The sequence below is a fragment of the Molothrus ater genome, chromosome 1 (genome assembly GCF_012460135.2).
Source record: "Molothrus ater isolate BHLD 08-10-18 breed brown headed cowbird chromosome 1, BPBGC_Mater_1.1, whole genome shotgun sequence".
NCBI classification, from domain to species: domain Eukaryota; kingdom Metazoa; phylum Chordata; class Aves; order Passeriformes; family Icteridae; genus Molothrus; species Molothrus ater.
The window spans coordinates 92,240,387-92,259,330 of record NC_050478.2 but is presented as its reverse complement, the minus strand read 5'-3'; the positions used below and the strand labels follow the sequence as shown (position 1 = coordinate 92,259,330).

At 39.2% G+C, this 18,944-nt stretch overlaps 1 protein-coding gene across 1 annotated transcript; it reads left to right on the top strand.

Moving 5' to 3' along the window:
* The first annotated feature begins 90 nt into the window (after nucleotides 1-90).
* Nucleotides 91-18,438, top strand: MSANTD3 (Myb/SANT DNA binding domain containing 3). Its single transcript, XM_036406243.2, has 3 exons — nucleotides 91-350; nucleotides 5,766-6,211; nucleotides 7,518-18,438. The coding sequence occupies exons 2-3, from the start codon at nucleotides 5,797-5,799 to the stop codon at nucleotides 7,925-7,927; spliced, it is 825 nt and encodes a 274-aa protein (XP_036262136.1). The 5' UTR covers nucleotides 91-350; nucleotides 5,766-5,796; the 3' UTR covers nucleotides 7,928-18,438.
* The last annotated feature ends 506 nt before the right edge of the window (nucleotides 18,439-18,944 follow it).

Sequence of the window (18,944 nt, the reverse complement as noted above, 5' to 3'; positions counted from 1 at the left end):
GGGCGGGGAGCTGAGGGAGGCGGGGAAGCAAGAGGGAGGGAGGGAGGCAGGCAGGCGAGAGGCGCTTTGTTACGAGGAGCCGGCGGGGCCGCAGGGTGGGGTTGTCCCCGCCGCCGGCGCTGGTCCCCGCGGGCGCTGGGTGACAGCGGCCGAGCCCCCCCCGCCGCCGCGGCTGATGCGCCCGCACCGCGCCGCAGCCCCCGCGCCCGCCCGGCGGGGAGCGGCCGCCTTTGTGCAGCCGGGACCTGCTCTCCGTTCTCCTTCAGGCAGAAGAGGAGCTAGCGAGGAGATTAGAAAAAGCCCACCAAGCTCGAGTTAATGTTTGAGAAGTTCGGGTGCGGGAGAGTCTGGTAGGATTCCTCTATTATGCCTATTTTTGGTGAATTTCAGGCAGTCGTTCGCAATAACAACCTGCGTCCATTACCTTGCTTGCGGGAAGTGCTTTGGATGTCCTCCATAGGTAGCGGGATGACCCGCTTAAAATCTGTGTGTATCTATAGTGTAATATGGTCCAGGTACATATATATTTTAATACATTTCCGTGTATAACTATATAAAATCTGATAGGAGAAATTTGGGTAAAGTAGCGTGAATTTTACTAATAGATGATCTTGTTTGTTTGCTGGATGATCCATGATAACTATTCATTTGTATTAAAACGTAGGGGGCAAGCACCCAAGGAGGTGGGATTTTTAAAAATCTGATTAAAACACATTTTCTGTATAGATCTCATTCATATTTGCAATGTGCTCTTAATTACCTACTGATTTCAAGTCTCAAGGTAGGCAGGGTCAGGCCTGGAACACTGATGGAAGCTTGGTGAGGAAAACCAAGGAAACATTTGAGGAAGCAGAACACTGTTTACTGCTGCTTCTGTCATTCAAACGAAATATAAACCTGTTGTGACTAGTTTGGGTCATTGCATTTCCGTGCCTTTCTTTCGTCCTCAAGCACTGGATGAAAAGGACAGAATTATGTTTAATTTCCAGTGTTGTTAATTACTAGCTATGTTTAGAGCTTCACCTGCAATTTAAGTTAGAGACATAAATTTTATTTTTATCAACCTTTGAATATTTCTGGTAGTAATTCTGTTGGCACTGGTCAGTGTACTTCATTTTCACCCCATAAGTGATCACAGTTTGCTAACAAACACTTTTCTTTGGGTTTGGTTAGTGTAATCTTTTTAATATTTGGGATAAGTCTTCCACCATAACTTTCTCTCTGCATTTTCTTGTGCCTAAAAAAACATTTCATGGACTAAAAATGCTTACACATAGCAACTTAAACTGATTTTTTTTCCTTTTACTGTGCTGCTTTGCAACTGATTGGAGCTTGGCTGTCTGTTTACCTGTGTGCAAGCAAAATAACGCATGTGTGTGACATATTTATGAACAGATGTGCTTTTCCTAACTTCTGTAATTTTTTTTCAAGCTATTCTTTGAGCAGATCACATCACGTGCCTTATAGCCTTTAAAAGAAGAATGCTGCACAACATTTCACAGTAAAGCTGAGGAGCTGAGAGATACTTCTGTTATCTTAAAGCGATAGAGGTTTGTGTGAGAGGACAAATGCTTAGGACACTGCTTTAAGGCAAGTTGTGAATTGAGCCATGCCAGGAGAAGGTATTTAGGATAAAGGGCTTTCTTGCTGCATGTGTCTTGGAGCCTAGGCACCTGTAAGAGTGGGAGAAGCTTCCCAGTCTTTGTTTCTTAGAATTTACTCTGCAGCTGTCCTCATGTGCCCACACAAATCAATCCAGTTTACGAGATGAGCTATGCACAATAAACTACTTTGATTTCAGCACAGATTCCTGCTAAAATATATCCCAGGCATATGTCCTGGAGGGACTGTTTAGCCTCAAAATGGAAATTCTGTGGGCTTGTGAGTCCTTTCTCATATTCTGCAGAGGAGCCAGTGGGCTGCAAGAAGGTGAATAATATGCATAAAGAAAAAAGAGGTGAATATAAATACATGGTGGTGTTCTGACACAACTTCTTGCTATTCTAACTTGTCCTGACATCTCAGAGAGCTTTCTTGTTCACCTCATTGCAAATGGGCTTTAATACATTGAAGAAAGTAGGTTAAGCATGTAAGATCTTGAGATGAGTCTTCCAAAACTCTTTTCTTGTATGTATTAGACTGCCCACACCAGTTTTTGACTTCCTTTATACATCCTAGATCATAATCCTGGCTTCTTCACAGAAAGGACACAAGTGCTGTGTGTATGTTTAGGAAACAAATACTGGGAATGTGATTAGTGGAAGAAAAGACGGATGTATTCTTCTCAGAGTAGGACTTATCTTTCCATTAAAATGGATTAGATGGCCAGTCTGTGGAGCTAGATATTTAGCACCTGGAATCCTAGTAATGTTTAACTTTTTGAATGTACTCTCCAAAGTTCTGAAAATCCTGTTTTTCTAAATAATGGGATTTTCTAAACATAAACATGTAATGTTTTTTTTCATCTGAGGTTCTCTCACCTTTTCAAAACTAGAAGTAAGATTTCCATGTATCAGCAGAAGGTAGAATCAGTCCTTTCTGATCACATGGAGTGATCCTGGCTTTTCAGGGTCATAAGGTATTGGGCCTCAAAACGTGCTGGTGGGACTGCATTTCATCCCATTCCTTGGTGAAATTGAGGTTAAGATACAGAACCAATATTTAGTCCCAAGAATTTCATTTCAGCATCTGTCCAAAGCAACTGAATGGTTTGGAATGGTGCAATAAGTATGGAAGTAAAATGGATTAGTAGATACACTCTATTCCATTCTAGGTCTCTTTTATCTTACGTGTTTTCAGAGTGATTTCATGGAGTGAAATTGTCAGTTTTCAGTATCTTTGCTAGGATGTCAATTTCCTGACTACTTTTTTTTTTTTCTCCTAATTTGTGTTTTATTTAAGGAATTCCTGAAGCAGCTGTACACCTCTATTAGACCTAGACATTGTAATGACTGGATGCAATGAACTTTACTTACACCTAGTTTGTTCTTGGTATGACTGTTTAAGAATTCCTATCACCAGCATGGGGGGGTCACTTAAGTTTTCACAGACCATGAAAAATAACTTGACACAGCGTGACAGAGGAAATACTGGATCAAGAAACTGTCTTCCTTAAACTCAACCACCCAACTCTCTTCCTTCTTCCTCCTTTTGCTTTCATGTAAAGTAAACTAGCTCTTCTATGAGCAGTAGCACTACTGCATTTTGTTTTCCTATGGATCTTTCCCTTAGTCCCCTAGATGCTGTCTGTTGCAAAAACTTCAGCTCTCCCATGTCCTTGTGCAACCAGGATTTGGTAAGAGAGAGCAGAACTGTGACTATGCAGGACCCACATAAGTGCCCAGAAATAACCCAGACAAGCACTGACAGAAGGTGCAAACCAAGTGTTTGCTCCTTTTTCAGTAGGGATACAACTTAGCTACTGACTTGACCTAGACTGTTACTTACTTCTGTTCACTTTGCTTCAGTTTTGCTATTCCAGGCTTTTTTCCACTGTGTCCCCTGTTCTTTGACTCCTTTGTTTTGCTGGCATCATGGTTTAACCCCAGCCAGCAACCAAGTACTGTGCAGCTGCTTGCTCACCCCTTGCCCCCAGTGGGGTGGGGAAGAGAATCAGAAAAAAAAAAGTAAAACTTGTGGGTTGAGATAAGAACAGCTTAATAATTGAAACAACATAAAATATAGTAGCAATAATAATACTTGTAGAGAAGAGAGAGTGGGAGAGAGAGAAAGCGAGGAAGAAAACTCAAGAGAAACAAATGATGCACAATACAATTGCTCACCACCTGCAGGTCTCGGCCAACTCCCTCCTCATTTATACACTGAATGTGACATTTTATGGTATGGAATATCCCTTTAGCCAGTTTGGATCAGCTGTCTTGGCTGTGCTCCTTCATAGCTTCTTGTGCACCTGCTCTCTGGCAGAGCATGGGGAACTGAAAATTCTTAACTTGGAATAAGCACCACTGAGCATTAACTAAAACATCCATGTGTTATCAGCATTATTCTCTCTAAATCTGAAATACAGCACTGTACTAGCCTCCAGGAAGAAAGTGAGCTCTGTCCCTGCTGAAACCAGGACAGCTGGGCTTTGTCATATTCTATGGGCTACTCAAGAGCGCCACTGTTTTTATGCCAGGCTTGGGTTTTCATTTCGGTATGATCTTGTCTGTTAGCCTTCTTTATAAATATAAGTAGTTACCTTTACTGAAAGAGATGGGAATAACTGTAAGTACTAAGATGTTTGGAGGAAAGGAACTACAAGGATGGCACAAAGTCCTAGTGTGGTGGAGTTAAGGAAAAATATATTGAGAAGAGGAAACCTGATGGTGATATCTAGTGCACCATCAAGGAAGGTTGTAAGAGAAGTAGTAGAAACAATAGGCAAAAAACTAGAAAATTCATTTTGGGAGAGTCCTAGACTGTTAGGAATATGAACCAATTATCTTATAAATGTATCACTGGGTTTAATGATTAAAAACAAAAGAAATGAGAGCTAGGCAGCATTTCTGCCCAAAATCTAAAAGTAGTTTGGGCTACACAGTTACAGCAGAAAGGAAGGGGGAGAAAAGTGTGAAAAGATAGAAGAAGCAAAAATATATTTTGTTTCACAGTCGTATGTTGTTAAGTCAAGGCAACACTGCTTGTTTTGGGTTTTTTTTTTTTGTTCTGTTTTTTGGTTTGGAGCTTTTTGGGGGTTTTTTTTTGGTTTTTTTGGGTTTTTTTGTTTGTTTGTTTGTTTTTTGTTGTTGTTGTTTTGGTTGTTTGGTTGGTTTTGGGGGTTTTGTTGTTATTTTTTGTGGGTTTTGTTTGGTTGGTTGGTTTTGTTTGTTTTTGTTTTTTTTAATGGCCATTAATTCCCTATTATCACCTACCTTTTTCCTATTGACTACGTAAGTGCTGGGCTTGAGAAAAGAGGTGGTTGCTGACATGGTGTAAGTGTATAGCAGTGGCTGTGTTAAAGCCAAAACTCTTTTTAGCCTGTTCGTTGGCTCCTGAGTGACCAGCAGCACAAGTGCAAGGAAGTACCACACATGCAGGGCCATCAGTCAAGGTTGAAGGACCTGTGCCTTCTGCGTGGTTGGTTTCTGTTGTTACTTCTTGTCTTCTTGCAACTCTTGCTGCTTCTCAGTATTGTAATACAGGCCAGGATCCTGCTGCCTGTTTGGTATCAGCCAGGAGGGCATGGAGCATGGGGGAGAACAGAGCTGACAGGTCTTTAAAAGGACAACTTCTTACTATCATTGCTCATACACCTTTCAAATATTGGAGAGAGATGGGAGAAATTATTATACACAATCAGCAAGGAGAGAGGATGGTATTTTTTATACCAAAAAAATAAAAAACCCAAACATGCTGAAGGTGGCTTCAGACATAAACCTGAAACTAGCGAGGGCTGAGTTTTGAAATTTGTTCCTTACTTGAGGGCTTGAAAAACTTTCTGGGAGTGAGAAAGTGCAATGAACAGGAAAACAAGATATTAAAAGCAAGATACTAAGTAAATAGTGAGTATTTTGTATCCAGACAAATTGTAACAAAGACAACTATTCATTATAGTCTACTTCTGGCACTGTGTATCCACTAAAGTGGCAACACAAACCAGCATGTAATTTTATTTTATCTAACCTGATCATTCCATTATGTACTCTAGAACTATTCACAAGCTATTCTAGAAAACCAAATTGATCAGAATCCTGATACTGCAACCAGTTCTAACTTGTGTATCTTTTTTTTTTTCTTTTTTTCTTTCATTGTTGTTTCTGTAGGAATTTTGGCTTCTTGGAGAAACAGTAGAAAATGCAAAACGAAATAATAAAGCCTGCTAAATACTTCTCAGAAGTGGAGAAGAGTGTGCTGCTTGCATTAGTTGAAAAATACAAATACGTGCTTGAATGTAAAAAAAGCGACGCAAGAACTATTGCTCTGAAACAACGCACCTGGCAAGCACTGGCTCATGAATATAACTCACAGCCCAGTGTATCACTGCGAGACTTCAAACAGTTAAAGAAATGCTGGGAAAATATCAAGGCACGGACAAAAAAGATAATGGCACATGAGAGGCGGGAGAAGGTAAAAAGGAGTATTAGTCCACTTATAAATACTCACATCGTAGGGAAGGAGAAGATTGGAAGCATAATGCCTGAGCAAATGTACTTTTTGCAGAGCCCACCAGAAGAAGACTCTGAATATCAGCCTGATGCTTCTAGTCAAGGTATAAATGTTGCTGTAATGATGCAAGTAGTATTGTTTTGTATGTGATTTTGCCAGTGATACTTTTTCAAATCTCTCCACTTAGCTGTGACTGCTGGATATAGAAAAGTCATTTCAGAGCTATGATGTTACAAGGCTGTGTGTATTTCCCAAAGCCTACAGGAGTTAAACGGGTGTGAGATTTTTTGCAGATTTTTTTCATCCCTTTTTGACATATCTGCTGCTTTGTGGCAAGCATCACAGTTGCTATCATGCTGGCTTTCCAGAGAACAGTCCCAAGGATATCGTTATTATTTTTAAAGTATCATTTTTCTGGTTTAAAAAAAAAAACCCAAAACTACCAGCAGCAAATTGATACACAATTGCCTGCTGCAAGAGTTCCCAGTGGTCTTTCCTCCTTTGTTTTCAAGGACTAAAAAGAGTATGTGGAGCCATATTTCATGCTGCAGTCCACACTGGAGAATGGCCTTTCTGAAACAGTTCAGCACTACATTCTTCTTTGTTTGGCAAGCATCCCCAGAAGGAATAATTCAATACCAGGAGGGAGGGTGGCTGCCACAGTTTCTTGCAAATTTTATGATGTCAGGATCTCACACAGAAGACTGTCCTTGCTCAAAAGACAACAGCAGCTACATTGTTAGATAACATTCTTAGAATGCCTCTTTTATAATTGTATTTACCATAATTAGTCATTTGGATTTGGACAGGAATGTATTTTGAGACCCTCATTTGCAGTGGTAACTGTTCTGTTCCCTGCACAGTCTCTTTTATTTCAGAAGAATTGGTAGAGCCTTCTTAAAGTTAGAATAATGCGATATTTTTCCTAAAAATATACACTACTATATTTACAGAATCTGCAGCAGAAATAAGGAAAGAATAAAAAGTGTTCTTCCTACTGTTCCCTTGGTCTTTTGATATTCATGTTGACACAGCTTCACCTGACACTCAAATCTTTTATAAAATATTGCAAGTCACATATGGATTTAGCTTAAATGGATGCATTAAGGTTTAGCTCCAGGCTCAGCCATCTAAATTTAGGTGTCCACTTACAGGTGTCTGCATTCACTTTAGTCTTTTGAACTCCCACTATAGCCTTGGAGGTCTTTCAACAGAGCTCCAAGTTGTTCTGTTCAGCCCATTATGTCCTTAGTATTCTCTGCAGAACTGCCTTATGTAGTGGCTCCTGTGCTTTGCTACTGGAGCAGAAGCTTTATATGCACATGTCAGTAACTTATATTTTATCACATTTCTGTTTCTTGAAGGAAGGGAAGAGAATACTATAACACTTTTTCTTCTTTTGTTTGCAGAGTCATTTGTTGTGTCCAACAGAGAACTTTGTGATGAAGACAAAGAGCTGGTACATTTTCCAGTATGTGAAGGCACCTCCCAGCCTGAGCCTTCGTGTTCTGATGTCAGAATAGCAGCAGATAAGAACTACAGAAGTAAAGCATCTCAGGAAAGTGCTCTGAAAAAGATGCATGAGGAAGAACATCATCAGCAAATGTCAATTTTGCAACTCCAGTTAATCCAAATGAATGAAGTTCATGTGGCAAAGATACAGCAAATAGAAAGAGAGTGTGAGATGGCTGAAGAAGAGCACAGGATAAAAATGGAAGTGCTAAATAAAAAGAAAATGTATTGGGAGAGAAAACTGCAGACCATTACAAAAGAATGGCCTGTATCATCCTATAACAGACCCTTTCCTAATTCACCTTAGAACATAGAAGGGCAGAGAGTCAGTCTGATTTAGCACATTTATGAGTAACACGCACTGGAAAGAGGGTTTTCTACTGTGAATGTACAGTGACAGGATAGGTGCCTGGCTGAGAGTGAACACACAATGACTCTTAATGTTTAGGGAAACAGTGGTATAGTTCACCAAGAGGAAAACTATTGTTTAATAATTTGTAGGTAGTTCTGATTTGTTTAAATGACACAGATGCACAGTGTTCTAAAATGTGAACATATTTTTTCCTCTCAGAACACCCTTGATCCTTGTGCAGTTTAAGGTACTCTGGGTATTCTTACATTGGGAGTTCATAAGAAAACTTAACAGCTTCAAACATCAGGCTGTAGTGTTTGTTTGATTTCTATCTCTTCCTATCTGCCATTTCCCACATGAAGGCAAGGGTTGGAGTTGCTCTCTGCTATTGAGACAAAAGATGATGGACAGCTATTAGTTGGATCATTATGCTGAAGCTTAGGGAAAATAAGCTGGTTAATACAGTCCATAACTTATTTTTCATAGAAGATGTGAAAATGAAGGATGTAGCAAGAGGGCCACTGTAGTAACAGCCCTCTCCTTCTGAAGAACAGTAATGGCTGGCTGACTGAGAGGATGGTTGTGGAATGGCCCTCCAGTTGTTTGAGCCTTGACACTTGAGAAGTTAAAAAGAAGGTGACTTCTTCCTCAAAGGCCACTGTGCTTTTTCTTTCATTTCCAGGCCCATCTTGTATTGAAGTAGAATACCCAAATAGGAGGCTCAAATGCTGCTGCCAGCACTGTGTGCTGTTCTCCTGAAGTCATTCTGAGGGGAAGAGCTTTTTAAGAATTCACAAAGCTCTCAAAATGCAGTGAGCCAGCCAGTCCATTGGCAAAGTCTCCCTCTATTTTCCTATGCAATACTTGATGGTGTAGCAGCTAGCTTGATTATTTCTCCTTAGCTAGAAGAAAAGACTAAGACTCACCCTCTTTTCCTTCTCGTAGGGTGGAAAGCAGTTCAAGGGAATCATTCTTGTGTTGAAGCACTGCTGTTTTGTTTGTTCTGTCCTGTGTGTTATGGTGGTGTGTTTCTTGCCTTTGCTGTCAGTGAGGGGTGATGGACACGATTTGTATGAAGGCATTCACATGAAAGTCCCCACAGATTTTGGATGTCCAGAATGGTAGATAGTAGGAAAGCACAAACAAAAATAATCTTTACCCTGGCAATCATTTATTCTAGTGGGGCAAGAGTTAAGAAAATGTGAAAATGCAGAACCCTGCAAGGATTCATAAGAACTTCTGGTGTTTGAAAACCTGTTTTACAGGAAGGTGTACAACCATCATTTGAAGCAGTGAGAAAAATGAACAAAACCATAAATTTTCATTGAAAAATCTGAATATCACATTATTCAATAAAGTTTTTCAGATCATGACTGCTGAGGGCGAATCCATACTGTGAACAATGTGTTCAAAGCAGAGTATGTTACATGGCATACATTCCCAGCAACACTCCTATCTCTTTCCCTGGATATCTTTTCTGGTGGAGTGAGTTCCTTTTGGTTTTGTTTTGGATTGAGTAGGGTTCTGTGTGTGTGTGTATGTGTGTGGTTTTTTTGACCTGCTTTCACTGCTGGTGATTCATCTTTGTTAGCACTGCCATTATCAACCACAGGACTCGCTGTGGTTAACAGTGTGGTACCTGTGCTACTTCCTTAAATGTGCTAAAACCAGCAATCACAATGGGAGCTGTTTATTACAACTCATTTTATATGACAGAGAAAAAAAAATATGCTGGGCTGCTGCAAGATTAAAAAAATAGGGCCTGGGTGGAATCTGAAGACAGATCTTTTTGACCACAAACTCAATATTCTTATAAATTGGCTGTGTGAAGAAAGTCCAGGAATTCCAAAGAAGGATGTTGTTATGGGCACTTCTATTTTTCTGCTGAATGAAAACACTTTGGAAGGTATAATAACAGTAGAGGCAAAAGAAAAGTAAACAGAAGTAAGGACCTTGTTCTGAGATTGCATTCTGCAGTCTAGAGGATGAGTCAGTTTGACTGGCTGTGACAATTGTTCAGGCACCATCCAGAAAACAAGGATAGGGAAGACATTTGTCTTAACCAATTAAAACATTTGTCTTAACCTTCTGCACTCATTCTAAGTGAAAGTAAATGAAAACCAGGTGTTAGAAAGTAATGAATGGACACAATTTCATCCCTGTGAAGAGGGCAAGAATAAAGAGACAATCCAAGTCTAGATAGCCCTGGATAGTGAAAATGATGAAATAGTCAGAGAGGATCTCACACCATGTGAGATAAGGGTAGCTTGAACTCCTGAAATTATATGATTGCTCATGAAAGATTGTTTTATTTTTATATTTAAAAATCCTTTAAAATAAGCATGTTTTCAAGCGGTGCTAAGTGGATAATGCCTTGCTTCTTGGTATATTTTCTTATTCTAAGACCAAAAGTTATAGTTCTTAGGCCGAACAATAGACCCTTTTAATTCAGGTTCTATTTACAAGAAAGAAGATCATAAGAGAAATATTAGAGAGAGCCAAGATGAAGGTATGAAAGAAGGAATGATCATTACATGCATAGGGGAAGAATGGCAACATTACACCTAACATAAATTATACAAGAGGGTTTTGTGGTATGGACAATAGATCATTCACAGGTGACACAGGCTCTTGCTTTCCCATTTGTAGTTGACTGTTGGTTGATGTAAAATTGGGTGATAAACACAGAAAAATGTAAAAGCTCAACAGGAGGAAGTAATGTATCTCCTTGCCATACTTTGGCTTTATAAAGTGATCAATGTGATGGAATTGAAATTACTTGAGAAATTACTTTTGCCTTTATTGTTGTTGCAATTACTCCCTCTGGTAGTAGAGTTTATCTTTACTTGTGTTTGACTTTCTTATATGTAATATAGCCATCTCAGATAGTATGTCCATTTGTTTCTCTCTCCTTTTTTCTATCTTACAGCATTCAAATACTTTCACATAATTGTATTTTCCTGTTAACCATTTGGCCAAGGAATAGATGGATATTCTCCAGGTTTTTCCACAGATAGAATACAGCAGTATTTTAAGAAGAACATGCCTGTTCTTTTCTGGATTTGCTATAAAACTTTTTGTCAAGAATGAACTTAAAAGATACAGGGCCAAATGATCCCTTCTTAACTCCATACAAAAGCATGTACACCAGATACATAGTGGCCATTGTCTCAGCCTCTGTAATCTTAGGAAGGAAAACAAGGGCCTTCTAGAAAGGTGTGATGAATTCCTTTATGCTCCCCAAATTAACATGAACCTAGCTTCAGGTGCTGTCTTTCCTTGGAGGTAATCTAATTTCTTGCCTAGTATAAATTTTTCATGTATTGATTTTTTTTTCCTCATACATTTTTTCCTTATGTTTCTGTTCACCCTTAGTTTTTTAACCAGCAATATGAGCAGGGAGGGGGTTTCATTCAGATAGATGTGTTTTCCTTTTTCCTTCCTCTTGCCCAGACTGCTCATATCACAGCATTTGAACATGAAATGTTCACCATCTACCATCACCTTCCCTTTCCACAGAAAGCATGATTAGTTACCTTTTCCACACAGCTGCCAGTACATTCTGGATTCTGCACGCAGGCCAGGAAACATACTAGAAGATTTTGAGGAGAGGTTAGTACTGAGAAATGGAGAGGAGCACTTCCTCCATTCCAGCTCCATGTAATTTGGGAGGACACTCTGTGATCATGATGTCCTTCATCAAGACCAGAGCTAATGCAGGGTGCTGAAGCTGTGAAATTGATTTTGATTCTTCCTAAATCTTTGGGGTTCTGCAGAAGTTAGGTTTGAGGTTTCCTGGTAAAAAACTTCCTTCTTCCTTGGTAGTTGAGGAGTCTCAGTGGAATCCTTTCACAGCTTCCTCAAATGAAAGTTATTACCTTGACAAACAACATGTCTATTCTACTTCTTCTGATATCTATTCTACTTCTTTCAATGCCCAGGCTGCTTTATCACCAGATAAAGCAGGAGCTTGCTGCTTGCCACAAATCCTCTCTCTGAAGCTCCTTCCTACACTACAGAGATGTGTTTGGGCGGGGTTGAAAACACAGCCCTTCCCAGGCACTGCTCAGAGAAGTGATCCTTACAGAGCAGGTGTACCTGGTGTGGCTGAACTCAGCCCTTGGATTTTGTGCTCAGCACTCAGACTTTGAACTATTGCTGCTCAGGGTTGCAATTTTCCCATTGCAGCCCTGTGGCCAGAGAAAGAGGGATGGTTCAGGGCTGCCTTTTTCTGAGCATATAGTGCAGCTGAGGATGTTGTGTTGAATTTTGTTTAATGAGCATTCATCTCTGTACCAAATTTTAGCAGTCTCCCAAGTATTTGTATGATTGCATAGGTATTTTCAATGATCTTTTGCAGATTTTTTTTTCTGGTTTTAGTTACAGTAGCTTTTATGTGTCCTTTTCCTTCCTTTTTCTTTCCCACTTGCATTATAATGTTCCAGTTTTGTTCTGAATCTCTGTGGTTACAGTCTCTACAAGCACACTTTCATGTAGTATCATGTAGCATCATGTTTTCAGGTATTTTTCTCATTATGACATTGAAATAATAAACTGCTACATGTTTGTATTTTGTTACTCTGTGGGTAGAGGAATTACATGTAAATCTTAAAATAACATTTAATTGATTTTTTCCCAGACAAGTCCCACACAGGTAGTCCTTTGATTTCATATTTTGAGCTACTTTGCTATTTTTGAAAGTCTTATGTACCTTAGTTGCTTTCATAAGATAATTACTTGTCTTCCCACTTTATTTTTCTGTTTCTTCTCAAGACATTTGACTGTATATTCACTCATCGTCACTCTCCCTGAATTTTGTATAATTGTACATTTGATAAAAAGAAAGATGACCATTGGTTGCCACCTATAAGAATAGGATAATATGTTTTCCAGTGAAAGCAAGCAGTTGCCTCTGTTTCTGGTATCACAGACTGACTTCTGTGCTGATGATCAGCTTGATTCTCTGATATCTAACTAAGGTGCACGTAGAAATGTGGACAGATTGCTGGACCTAAAACTAGAGCTATAAAATAGAAATGTACTAGCTGAGGCTCTGAAAATTTTACTGTTCTGATGGTGAAGGGATTAGGCATCTGACAACACCATCAGTCATGTTAATAACAAATTAAAAACTTGCAAAGTTAAAAAGAAAAAAAAAAAAGGCTGGTTTTCAGAACGAGTCAAAGTGAAGACAGCTTTTAGCTGTCCCAAGAGATAACGTTGTCACACATGTCAAACAATTTCCCCTCATGGTCTTCACTTCTCTTTCCTTTGAGACTCTGGACACCTCTATCGTAGCATTCACAAGTGCCTGACAATAAGAAAAGTAGCTACTTTCAAGTAGGAATCCCAGCAGAGTTATTAGACCTCACTCTTTGTAAAACTGAAGTTGGACAGTTTTCTAAGACTACATTATCCAGACATGCATGCATGTGGAAAGCCACATGAAATCTGTCCAGCACATAGTCTGCAAATGGCATAGGATATACAGCAAGGAACAGGAAAAGGTTGTCCACTCCATGGCTGTGGGTTGTAAAACTATTGTATTCAGGACAGTGTGTGGATAAATCTCACCCGATGGTCAACCTCTCTAAGAATCAAGAAGTATTTTTGCCAAATCTTCTAATCTGTCAAAACAGCCACACAAAAAAAGTAAAAGGAACAAAAAAAAAAAAAAAAAAAAAAAAAAAAAAAAGAAGCAATGAAGCACTCAAATTGCTAGAAACAATCTGTTCCCTTCTTGATGAAGAGCCGGCAAGATACAAAGCCTGCACTAGACATATATGTATTTAGGGAAACAAGTCTCTGTTTTAACAGAAATAAGTCAAGATAGATTTGTAGATTGTCCTTAATTTATTTAGGTGAGTTTTTAAAATGTTGATTTAGATTGTTTGTTTCTCTTTTGTTGTTCAGTCCAGCTTCAGAATAGTTGTGTGCTTCAGTCTCTAACCAACTGTTAGAGCACCTCATTAATCAAATTTGTTTGTTAAGAGAGTTGAAGTGGGTTTGTATTCAGCACAACTTGAGATTAATTGTATTCCACAAATCTTCAGATATTCATTCTCAGCTATAAGAGGCTGTTCTTGAAGAGGCCAGAACCTGAAACTGGAATTATATGCTATTAAGTAGTAATTTATTTTTTATATGGCACTTACAAGTTGCCATATGAGCTGCTCAAGCTCTGCCCATTGTTTGGTCATGTACAGATCCCTTTTCTTTTCTTTGAGTTATGCCCTGAAATTATGTACTAAGCCACAAATGGACCAGCTGAATTACCCATTTAAATTCCTGCCACACATTCTGTGTCACACTATAATGTGGGGAGAGGGAGAAATCCTGCATCTGTTAAATTGTGGAGTTTTAAAATTTCACCTGTTACTCTCACTACAGCTTTGCCAAAAATTGTTTTGTTCTATTAAACACCTACATGGTCCCACTGATCACTCCTTCAGCCCAATGAATTGCTTGGCTTTAGAACTATTTGAATTCCAATCCCATGGACTGTAGGAAGTCTGAACTGACACACACAACACAAATTCCATTTATTTGAAAAAGGTTTTATAAATACTGAGATTCTGAAAAGTGCAAATTAGGGAGGTGACGTGATGAATTTGGTATTTAAACCAGGGCAGAAATTTTGGCAGGCTGGGAGGTATCACTGCTGACCTAATAGAGAGGTTCAACCTCTGCTTTGGGAACAATAATATACAATACAAATATTGCCTTTCCTCCAACTTTCTGTCTCAAATGAAGCATAATGAGAAGTCCTTGCCAAATAAAGCAACAGTGGTTTCCAAAATGCACTTAATTTGCTTTCAATTGCTGGCCTGCAGGAAGGCTCTGAGGCTGGAATGGACGTCTAGTTGCACTCTGTTAGTGGCTGAGAGCATAAGAAATCTTCCCCTGCTGATTTTATGCTGTTTACCTCAAATGCGATGCTCCTGCTGGGATATATTTAGCCACACGGTGGTGCCAGTTCAACCATGGCAAGGTGCTCACATTCTCAAGTTGCCTGGCGTCTTTTCCAGTTACCAAATCAGTGGTGGTGGATGTATTTGAATAAAAAAATAAGAGGTTTTAGCCAGCAAGGACAACCGTCATTGCCAACTGTATCACTGAGATGCCTTCTAAAACTGATAAGGCAGAAAATTTAGAGGTATAATAAATAAAATATCACAACGATGCTTTGTCTCAGCCAGTTAAAACACTGTCTTATGGGGTAATCTTTCTTTTACTCCTCTAGTAGACTGATAAATAAGTTGCATACTTCCAGTTTACATTTCCACAATCCCACTGAAGCCAGCAAATTTCTCTACACCATGCCATGCCCTCAGTAGATATGTGTTGATCTCTGCTCTCAATCTGGTTCAAATGCCACAAACTCTACTTCTGTAAATCCAGTGCAAGTGTGCTGTCAGGGAGCCAGGCTGAGAACATCAGGTGTGGGACAGGACTGGCTTAAACTTAGGCGCCTCTCTTACACCCAGCATAGCACAAGTGGCTGAAGCCCCACAGCACAGCAAACTTAATCCCACATCCTGCCACAGCTTCAGACACAAGTAAGGGCATAGTGACAGCCGTGGACAATTTTAGTGATGCATAAAACTGGCTTTGGGTGGTAAACAATTGGTTTTTTAAATTGTTGTACGTTAAAATGTTCCAAATCATGGGGCAACTTGAAATTATGTCAGTGTTCAATGCCAAGAGCAATAAATTAACACAGCTTCAGTCTGACAGGTGCAGTTTTCTGTCAGCATTCTTAAATAAAACAAAAAAATAAAGCCAACTGTTTTAATCCATGCCCACTTAAATACATACACAAATTCTACCAAATAAGCATATTACATATAAGCCAATTACATTTTTTGTAATATTTTGTATTCTCAGCTACATGTGGACTTTTGCATTTGTTTATACTTTCCACTTTTTCTTTTCCTCAAAAGTTTAAGGTTAAATAATGAGAGATCTGATCTTCATCTTCTTGAAATGCAGAGGCTATGACATTTTACAACAGTAGCTGAAGAAAAAGTTCTGGCAATCAGTAAATGCAAATACAGTGATATTCCAGTCTGTCCTGCTTCCCACAGACCTAAAGGCTTAGCCCTACTCGTGCCCTTCTTTTTGTGGGCAAAATGAACTTCCAGTTTCTGAACTTCCAGTCACAGGTTGCACAAGCTGTTCTACCCCCAGCTACCATCCAGCAGCACTCATGTGTACAGGGCTTGTTCTTCAGAGGTGCTGACCTGCTGGGTTTTTGACTGATTGGCATTGCTGAGGAAGAACCTCTTGCTTCCAAAAAATCACACAGTTGAACAGCATTATTTTTACAGTACCCAAGAAGTGGAAATGCTTTAAGAGATAATATGTTTTCAAAATGTCATACTGCCATCTCTGCTAGTACTACCATCTTGTGATGGTAATACAATACATTAATGGTGGCCTGTCCTGGATTGCCAAGCAAATTGTATTCTATTTGCCATCTGTATGGCAGTTGTCTTCTGTTAAGTGGGAAGTTTTCTTTATCTCTTCCACAACCACTCCTCCCTCCAAGGAGACATCTGCTGATAACAAGCTATTGAATGTCACTGCATGACTGAGAAGAACGACAGCATTGGATTGTGAGATGCTCCGCCCAGAGGGAGGAGCCAAGCATTTTACCCAGATATAATCTGGAGATTCTTGAACCCAGCATGGCTTTCTTCACTGGATTTCCCAGAGGAACAGCTGCCTCTTCCACTGGATCTTCAGAGGAAGACTACACCTTTCTACAGGATCCCTGCTCCAACAGAGCCACACCTGCCACTCCAGGAGGACTGCAGCTACAATTCCAATTGGACTGCTACCAACACCCTGACCCACAGGGTGTCAGGTTCTGTTCTGACTCTGTCAGTGTTGTTTAGTTCACTGCATTGTTTATTTTATCTTTTTTAATTTTCTTCCTTAGTAAAGAACTGTTGTTTCCTGCTCCCATATTTTTTGCCTGAGAGCCCCTTAATTTAAAATTTATAGCAATTCAGAGGGAGGGGGTTTACATTTTCCATTTCAGGAAGGTTCCTGCCTTCCTTAGCAGACAACTGTCTTTCCAAACCAAGACATGGCCATATTTTGAGAAGTTTTATCTCTCCAAGGTGAAAAAGAAACTTTCACTTGAATTTGGCAGTGGCTGAAGGTTTTATTTGAGGTGGTGCCTTGTGGTTATTTCTCCACCATCACTTTTTCTTATCCAGCAGAATCTTCCCCTGTTTTGCATATATATTCCACCAGTGCTGAATTTGCACCTGAATTTGTTTGATTAAGGAGACTGCAAGGATCCTCTGAAAACCTCTGAAAGTGATTATCTTTCCATGTGTGTTCAGGAGGTTCAGGATCACTGCAGTCCAAATGCAGAGGCATTAAAAATTGGATCTCTAAAATATTGCCATCACTGGAGCTTGAGAATCTCAAGGGGAAACCTGAATCTAGGCACTCCTCATTGTGTTTTTGTATAACTGGTCAAATAATTAGGAAACCACCGTTTCTTTACATGATGTTGTATGTGACATTAGATTCTGTTGTATTTTAACAATATGTAAAATTACATTTTGTCATGTCTGTGCTTATCATCAGCAAGCACCTGAAACAGAATGAGCATTTAAGTACTGGGCTGTTTGTCATAAGATACTTGAAAATGTATCACTCCTTCTGATACAAAGTATTTTAATGGAGTATTAGATGGTATCTCTTGTGGTCTTTGCCTTTTAATAGCAACAGGTTTTTCTGGGGTTTGCTTTTTAAATTGTGCTAAAAACTATACTATTAAGATCTCCTTTTTTAGCCAAGTGGTAACCACTAGGTTGATCTGATTTTCCTAGCATGGTGTCAGCCCAGTCATCTCACCTGTTGTAAAGTGTTGTTTTAGTATTTTAGTGCTACAGACACCAGCAGAGCTGGTTCTGGACTGCATGGAAGTAGCTTCTGGAATTGCACCTTTAAACAAAATTTTTTGTACGGCTGTTCGGGTTTTTTTATTAATAAAAAATACCCATATTATAGTTTGAATCTGTATGGATCTCATAGTATGTCTGAGTCCTTAGAAATGTGATGAATGTAGTTTTCATTATCTTTATCGTGCAGCTAATATTCATAGCAAATTCTTTGATTTTCCTAGGGAAACAGTGAGTAAAAGGAGAAAAAGTAGGACCCTAAAATATGTATATTCTCATGGCTTCAACAAGAAGTACCACTGGGGGAAGAAATTTAATAATTGTTTTAGCCAGGGGAATGTACTGTATGTTTGACACTCCCAGCATATGTAATAAGGATGACTAACTGTACATTTTAGTGCCTTGTTTCTTGTAAAATGTTTAATCATAAATTACTAAACATAAATAATTATGAATTTCTGAGAAAACATATCTAAATATTGCCAATAGAAACTGTATATTCACAGAGGAGTCAATAAATCAACATCTATTGTTACACATTAATTAGATGAGATTTTTAGTCTCCATTCTTTCAGAGTTGTTTTCAAATAATGTCATTTAATTTACACACAACTGTGCTATTTCTGTCTCTTAAACTAAACTCCACTCAACAGCATGGAACAGAGCAACTTTCTTAGTTGCACTGCCAGATTTTGTGGGAGAAAGTGCTGCTTGTGAGGCCTGTTGTACATATTCACCACAGAACTTTATATTTGGTTTGATTAAGTGCTGATACAGTCATAGGTTCCTCTCAAATGTTCTCTGTAGACCTATTGGCAGACCAGGTTTGAATTTGCGTTAAGCAGCAGCAGTTTGCTTCTGGACAGCCTGTGTCAGGCACAGCTGGGCAATAAAAAGAATTGGTTCCTACTAAGAGCACCTTCATAATCTCAGTTCAAAGACTATGTAGAAATCCAGGAAACTAAACCATACTGTGACACATCCAAGAAATCCAAAATCTGTGCCACCCATGAGCAGCAAGATGAACAGTGGGGTTTGAAAACCCACAA